At 40.3% G+C, this 8364-nt stretch overlaps 1 protein-coding gene across 4 annotated transcripts; it reads right to left on the bottom strand.

Annotated features, from left to right (window-relative positions):
- Nucleotides 1-4121: 4121 nt before the first annotated feature.
- Nucleotides 4122-6546, bottom strand: LOC116265050 (protein ROH1-like). 4 transcript variants are annotated; one of them, XM_031645578.2, is made up of 2 exons: nt 6433-6546; nt 4122-5698 (listed from the first exon to the last, which is right to left on the bottom strand). In XM_031645578.2, exon 2 carries the CDS (start codon nt 5611-5613, stop codon nt 4444-4446), a length of 1170 nt encoding a protein of 389 aa, XP_031501438.1. In that variant the 5' UTR covers nt 5614-5698; nt 6433-6546; the 3' UTR covers nt 4122-4443. The 4 variants fall into 4 exon arrangements, with proteins under 4 accessions (XP_031501438.1, XP_031501439.1, XP_031501442.1 ...); XM_031645579.1 differs by having other exon boundaries at nt 6424-6527; XM_031645582.2 differs by having other exon boundaries at nt 4122-5532; nt 6433-6527.
- Between the last annotated feature and the right edge of the window lie 1818 nt (nt 6547-8364).

Raw genomic sequence — 8364 nt, 5'->3', positions numbered from 1 at the left:
TCAAAATTTTGTAACTAATGCTTTTGAACCAGAATTTTTTTGCTCTAGCCCTGCTATGGGGCATTGGGCCGGCCCGACACCCGAAAAATGGGCCCAAGCTGATTAAATTAAAAAATATATTTTTAATATAAAAAAATATATAAATATAATTAATTATAATAAAATATTATAATTATATATATATTAATAAATTATATATTAAAAAATATTATCATGCCCACCTGAGCCGACCAGATAGTTGATCACGCCGGCTCGGTGCCCTTTTTTTCTGGCCTAGGTTTGGCCGGGTACCAGATACCTGCCGGCAGCCCAGGTCGGGGCCCAAGCTTAAGCGCTGCATCAAAGACAACTCCTTTTCTTATCAAACGACGTCTAAAAAAGAGTTGAACATGAAATTAGTTGGCAAGAATGGACAAAGAATTTTTGATTGGGACTAACACAAGTCATACTTCTGCCTTACTCGAAAATAAAGTTTTTGCTGGTTGCAATTCAACCAGACAAGAGGCATAAAAAGGGTTTCGTCCCTTTTCACGGAGACGAGAATCCAAAGCTGCAGGTCATAGGGATGTCAATTGATCAAATTCCAAACATCAAACCCTTTACTGCATCTGATTTTTTCCGATACTCACATATTTGGATTCGAATTCAGACTTTGGAAATGGAAAAAGTCTAGGATAATGTTTAAATTCTTAACCGAATCTCCAAAATTTCAAAATCTATGTTGGCTTTGGACCAAGCCCATGGCCCAGGATTGAACGGGTAGCAGGCCAGAGCACTCGCCCGTGTGTATTGTTGTTCCTCTCCCCAACTGTTCTAACCCCACGCTTTTAGTTCACGTGATCTCCCTTAGTCGTGGCCAATGAGTATATTAAGTTGTGTAATCAGCATATTCCAAAAAGTTCGTATCCAGACATCTATATATAGCCGTTTGTATTCCTATTTATCATAAGGTTACATGATTAGCATAATGGTTGTGGTTACAAAAAATGTATTGTTGAAAAATCGACAAAAGCTGATCATCTTATTAAGTTTGTGTTTGAAATAAAATTCCATAATCTCTTGCGTTCATTAAAGATTTAGTATTATCTTTTGTGAAAACTATTTATAATTGCTCGTCATGTAAGTAGGTCATTTAAATTTCGTTAGTCATGAAACAAATTTTGATTAATACTTCCCTTTTAAATCAAACAATGCACTTGAAACGTGTATATCAACGGCACAATCTTCCTATTATATGCCCTCTGATGGTTACACATTGAACATTTTTGCTTATACTTTTTTCCTTGCGTTAATTCCCTTCACTCATGTTTGCTTCTTATGTGAGGTCGTGCGTTTCGATTTATTTTTTGAAGTTTTCTGACATTTGGTGAAACATGACAGGTTCGAACCTTGATATATAATCTTTTCCTAAGGAGGCGTTTGTTTATTTCCCCTGGTTTGGAGGTGGAATTTCACCATGGGAAAGTTCCCCTGGTAAAGGTTGGAACAGGTGAAATTTCACCTCACCTGGAAATCAGGCACGTCTGACAAACAAGTGGAATTTCACCTGGTGAAATGTATTGGTGTTGATTGTTAAAAGAGGGAAAATGAGAGAAAAACAGTTAAAGAACTGTTTACAACAAAGAAACATAACGTAATAAAATTATCAAGCAAGCAGGAGAAGAAGGTGTTGCCAATCTAATAAATAAACAGAGGACATTAGAAACAAATGAAAGCAGCACTGCAACGACTGGTGCCGCTTGATGAGCTCTGCAAGAGGCTGCAATGGCGTCAGAAAGAGAGGGATGGAAGATGGAGACGCAGCTTCTTTGCGCAGGGATTTTCGATGCACAACAAAGGGACGCGCAGGTAAAGTTTACCACGGGGGGTCTGACTATTTACCGTGGTAAGTTTCAACCAAAAACCCTCGGTTTCCTTGAGTAAAGTTTTCGGTGTTTGGTGGAGGAAGGAAAGTTCGTACCATTTCCCCTTCTCTACAGTACTTCACCAGGCAAACAAACGCCCACCCTAAACAATGGTGGCTGAAAACTCCTTGCTAAGGGAAAATTTTCCCCAAACAACACTTCAATTCTCAAGAGTAACAACTTCGATGAAACTCGTCTCCCATTAAAAGTTCTCTATGGCCTTTATTACAAGTTGTATTTTGGTTCTAAAATAATTTCAGAAGCACATATTTCTTTATTGCCTTCTCTAAAGCAGATCCTCGAAAAGGTACCCACTTTGTCGCAGGTACTGATGCAAGAACTTCTCCAAGACATTGAAACAAAAAAGTGTTAACTTACTCCACTAGCACAAAACCCCGCGGTACCAACCTACCCTACCCAACCCCACCCAACTAAAACAAGAATACCTATGCATTCTGCGCATCAATAAATCTTCATCTCATGTGCAGTGCACCCTTGTCTCCGGCAGTCAAAAAAACTTATCAGATGCTACTTTTGTTGTTAGCACACAGGTGCCAACAACAAATTTTACCTGCATACTCAGGCCAGTGCAAGACAAAAGTACAAGTGCTGAAGGAAAAAAAACTCCGCAAAATGATGACTTATTATTTGTTTTTTCCACTCGCAGTAAGGATGTTGGGGCGCAGGCATTGTGAAGCCAACGGACACAGAGATTCAAGAAAAAAAATAGCTAGAAATATACAGCAAAAACCATATCACAGCGCAAGAGATCACAGGGCTATAGAAGTTTCTATATCACAGAGCTATATAGGTTTCTAAATAAGCAATACAAACCATTCCCAGAGTGGTGAGGATACTTTTACTCTTTTGGGATGAAAAGGGATCCAGTTTCACCGCCTAATGATGTTTATCCAATGGAAATTTGAAAACTTGCTTGTCCCAACTAGACAAAAGCATAAAGATAAACTATAAGAGAAACTGGCAACGGAGCAACAAAAACGTCACATAAACTTCGCATCAATTATGTTTCCTCTTATCATATGTGCCACCCACCCACATTACTTCCAAATCAACCGACCTGCCAATGAACAGAAAACAATGGTAGGGCAGCAGAACTTCGATAATTTCCTCTCTCAGAAAAAAGATAGCAGACAAAATTGATAAGAACGTGGATTTCTTTAACCACACTGGAAATCTAAAATATCAGCAAATGGAAAAGAGAACAAAAAGGAATCAGATGAGCCATCTAAGAAACAGAGCTTATATAACTAGGACCATCCCAAGCTTCCAGCCTTCATAAGTAAATAAATCACTTCTTGGCTATTGAATCAACTCCAAAGTTGGCCTCCGTTTTCTATAGATAAGATAAATGTCCAAGCACTAATTCGTATCCAAGGCGCATTTCAAGCATGGACCTAGAACAAAATGGATCAGACTCACGTTTGAGATTCATAATTCCTGGTGGACTCCATCCTCTGCATTGTCAACAGAAGAGATCGACCTACTATAAGTGATTTTCACAGGTTTAGTTAGGCCCATGAACAACAATGAGAAATGAACATACAAATGTAATATCTTAAGCCATTCCTAAAACAAAAGCCGTAAGAGTGCCAAATAGCCTTCTGTAACACCAAATATTAAAAAAAAAAACCCAAAAAAAAGAAGAAAAGAAAAAGGAAATAAAAGAAAACCAAGCGACTTTCAGAATTGTCAGGTACAATCCTCTTTTGTCTCAGTCCATTAAGCCTAAAGATTTCCCCTCAAGACCCAGACTACAGAGACTAATCATAAGAATCAGTTAGGTAATCAAAATAAGAACATCACAACCACAAGAATGATTCCAAACAACTCAAACACTAGCATTCATACAAACTGTTGCCCTGATAAAGCATAAAGCTGAGCAATGCAATTATATATCTTTGCTCTTGAGACGGGCAGAAGTATGTTGCTGCAGACTCATAAGGATTAAGCACTCATGGTTACGAAAATGACACATACAGAAGAAGGCTACATATTGGCAGCCACCACGTGAAAATCATGGATCTTATCACCCTTTACATTCAACCTCCACCATCGCCCTAGAAATATCCACAAGAGCATGATGGATATAGCGAAAAGCAAACAAAAGGGACAACACACTCACATTACATGTTCTCAAGCGTGAAAAGAAGCGAGAGGGATAGTAAATTGAATGAAACCTGATGGACACACTAAAAGTTAAGGAATTAAGTATTTAAAACATTGTGAGAAATAATACAATGAAGACAGGAGCCAAGATATAGCACTAATGACAAGGTGATAACAATACTTTTTTGTACAAAATACATAGTAGATACAGAAGGTGCAACCTGCTTCCTATCATATCACAAGAACATCTTATTCTTGGTGAGCAGGGGAACGGAGTATATCTATATCTTTCCTTCCATTAAAACAATAAAATCACATCCTGAAAGCCAAATGCTCAGAAAAAGAAAAAAAGAAAAACAATATCAATTGCAAAAAATTTACATCAGGATAGCCATCCATCTGGCACAGCATGCTACTCAGAACTGTGTGGTCTCCCCAAACAATCGAGACCTTCAGTTCGGCTATTGACAATTCTGTGGAAGACATCCCTAATCTGGCGCTCGAATGGGTCAAGCCCATCTCTCAATGTTTCACACACATGAGCTAAGTCGTCAACTCCTTGCCTAACTTCCTTCTGTTTGGCCTCCGGCAACGGGAAGTGGACGGAGTCTGCCAACTCTGTTATTTGACGGGCACATTTCTCGATCTGGTGTATTTCCTTAAGAAGCCCACAAGAATTTTTTCGGTCCCTCTTCTTTGCTTCCTCCATTATTTTCTCATGCAGAGGGAGAACAGAAGATGCCCACGAAAAATGTCGTGGAACTGAGAAATGTATCTGAATGCCCCGATCCTGACAAGGAATTGCTGCAACCAGGGCCCACATGACAAAGAGAAGAATTGTATTCATGGTGTATACAAGAACAGAAAGACCACCAGTTGCTAATATATCATTGCTCCGTGGTGGGTTCAGGTTGTTCCCAATAGCCTGAAGCTGGCGGGCAGCTGACCAAGAGCGGGATACACTCCATGAAAGGGACCGGAAATGACCCACCGTTCGTTCCTTGGTGGAATTCCGTCCGAAAGACCTATTTCTCTGGGCCAGAAATGATCCAGACTCCTTTTCCTCAAGCATTCCAACAGCCAGATCGCTAAGGGCTTTCCTTGCCCTACGGAACTGTCCCTCCCCAAGAGTACGATGGCGTGCATCCAATGCAGACAGTACAATTTCAAGCTGCTTGCGCCATTGTCGGACCTGCTCAATCCCATCGCGAATAGCATTACAGAGATCAAGAGCCTTGACGCTGCGCTCAAAAAATTCAGCTGTTTGACGATCAAGAGGAGGTTTTGCAAACTGGAACCTGTGATTCATAAGGATTAGCCTAAACTCTTCCTGACAGGCGAGGAATGCATCCAGAAGGCGGCGAATCCAAGACAATGAAAGAAGCTCATCCGGATTACAGGAAGCAAGTTGGTTGAAGTTCTCAGTGACCATCCGCTGGAAGGCCTCAAGCCTCTGCTCTTGTGCAGACCCAGATTCAGAACTCCCCTCCATTGAATGAACCTGTTCACGTCTCAGACTTAGAATTGTACGTCCTAATGACCCAAAAGGCACAGAAGTACCCTGGTAATCTGTAGCAGGCATTCTCACTAGAGACAGCTAGTCAACATTCCACGCAGACAACAAGCATAAGAAACAGCCCTTACACGGAAGAAATCACGGCTCTGGACTGCAAGGAAAAATAAGAAAGAATTAAAAGACGGATGGGTCAAAAACTCGTTTTTTGATAGAGCTCGATTAAACGAATATATGAAAAAGCAGAGGCTTTTATGCAACAACAGAGAGCCTTCCGAGACACAAACTCACCCTCAGGCCTGCCAAATACAGACAATAAGACAAACATAAGAAACCTAAATTCTCCCCCTATTCACCCTAGTTAATAAAATCTGCGAAAAAAAAGCATATAAAGAACGTAATTGACTCTGGTAACCCTACAAGGAAGATACAACAAGGAAAGAACAGTAAATACCCAAACTCAATCCAAAACCCTAATTTCACCCTCAGGCTCGAATCCCCTCTGAATCTCCGATCCTAAACCCTAGAATCACCACAAACCACCTCTAGATGACCCGCACAGTAACCGCTCAAAAAAAAAAAAGAGAGAAAAAATGGGGGAAACCGAGGAAACAAAAACAAAAAAAAAACCCAGATTTAGCCGCACCCCGAAATGTTCCGTAAATAGATTTCAAGTAGAAAGAAACAGATAATCCGTGCTCATGAGCGGTCTATGCTCAAAAGGAACGAAGCCGAACGAGATCCGGTTAGGGCTATATCGATCGCCTCAAACTAGCGATTGAGAAGAAATGAAGACGCTCAGAGACCCACCCCATGAGCAAGTAAGAAGAAACAGATACACAGAGAAAGCTCAAGGACAGCGGAGTTTCCAAGAGGCACCTGGCTTACATATCATTAATCTTCGGCCATGGCTGATCGATCCTTCTCTCTCCCTCCTTCTCCCCCTCTCTCTCCCTATGGGTTTGCTTCCGCTGTGAGTTCACTCATCGGCCACTTTTGCCCGATTTTATACGAGGGAAAGTGTACCTTGTGACTCAGTAAAACATGCAATTATTTTATGAATAAATGGAAATTAGGGCTTCCATTTACTAAAAAGCCTCTGTTTTTCCCCAAAATGACGACCGTGTTCTTCCGGGACGACGTAAACACCCTTCTGTTGTAACCAGAATTACATCCAGGTCCCCTCTTCCTCCATTCACCCTCAGTAACCGCCAAAATAACCAAAGCGTTCCCCCCTTCGACGTTCGACGATAAATTTCTTTTCCTGAAAATATCGTATACGTCCTCCCCAATTATTTTGGTCATGTGGATGATGAAGTAAGAAAGTAATTGTTTCAAAACCATTATAAACTTGTAATTTGCCATTTTATATCTTTAAAATATCGTTTCAAGTCACATTATATCTGCTTTTTTCAAAATATCGTGATAGATTCTTAGGATGGGATGCTCGCTTTGGGAGGCTGCCTGGATCCGACTGGCATGACGTTTCGAGTCCGGGATCTAGATCCAGAATAGCAGTTGGATCCATGTTTGTGGTGCACTGGGTCAAGGTCCGGGTCCTACTGGTGGGATCAGACGTAATAAATACAGGTCTTGTCCAACTGGGTCCCTACTTCTACGTCTATTGGATCTGGATCCTACTGATGTGATGTATGGATTGAGGTCAGCATCACTAGTGGACCCTCCTTGCTGTGTGCATGCATGCACTTGAACAAAGAAGTCGTATGAATTCTGTCTGGTCAAGATTGGATTGCAAGGTAAAAAAGAAAATCGGGTCAGATCCAAAACTATTTAGTTTTCATATCTGCATGGACAACTTAATTATAAAGGGGATAGATTGTGAAATGTGACCCTTGTCGATGGACCCTAAGAATGGGCAAGTTATTTACTTCCTAAAAAAAACACGCTAAATATTCTTGGGAAATGACATCAAATGGCTTCAGAGTCAACAGATCCAAAAGGTAAATGAAATATTTTAATTTTTGGGACATACTGGTTTGAAAGTAATGCAATATAATTGCAACAGTTGTGACGTCGCCATGGATGTTATGAAGGTAATATGTGTGTGTTAAGGCATTTCACTTGCGATAATTAAATAATACTTCATATTATGAGTAAGAAACTGGTATGTAGTGAGCGACAAGTGGTTGGGATATTCAACCGTCGTAAGTAGAACGCCGAAATAATCAACTCTATAGATAGCATTGGCTCGATGCCTTTTTCTTGCTAAGAATATTTGAAGGGTTAAATTCAATGACATTTAAAATAAATTAAGATTAAGAACATCCTATACTTGACCTATGCCAGGAAATTATAGCCAGTTATGAAGTTAGAGCGAAAAGATTGGCTCTCAGTGTGCATTTTTCTTTTCTTCAAAGAATAACTTAGACGCCCCTCTATTCTTATATACCGAAAAGTTTGTGCACCTAAGAAGAAATTTACATAGAAGAAGCACCAACATGTAAATTTCCTAAAGCACTCGTCAGACGATCTCAGGATGAGGGTTATTCAGTAATTTTGTCACTAAATTGGTGGAGGACCGAGTCTGCTAACGAGGCCAACGAAGAGGAACACGGATTGGAAGAAATCTACACACACCATGTTTTACTTGGTCCTCGCATTCTCACCCTTTGATTTCGAGAAAATAACTACGACGCCATCCCCATCTTTGGGGTTGCATCTGGCCCGGACTATTAGAAGTAGATCCAAATCCAGATCCAATAAAGTAACCTACCAATGTTGAACTAGTCTTGTTGTGCTAAGGGAAGCAATTAATTTGTGCTCAATGTAGTCAAATGAAATAAAATCAAACTTAAGCGT

Source organism: Nymphaea colorata, chromosome 11, assembly GCF_008831285.2.
Source record: "Nymphaea colorata isolate Beijing-Zhang1983 chromosome 11, ASM883128v2, whole genome shotgun sequence".
Classification (NCBI taxonomy): Eukaryota; Viridiplantae; Streptophyta; class Magnoliopsida; order Nymphaeales; family Nymphaeaceae; genus Nymphaea; species Nymphaea colorata.
Note: the sequence above shows the minus strand (reverse complement) of the source record. Positions and strands in the feature narration are given on the sequence as shown.

Excerpts from the sequence above, each read along its gene's own strand:
- LOC116265050 (XM_031645578.2), bottom strand. The coding sequence starts at position 5,613 with ATGCCTGCTACAGATTACCAGGGTACTTCTGTGCCTTTTGGGTCATTA.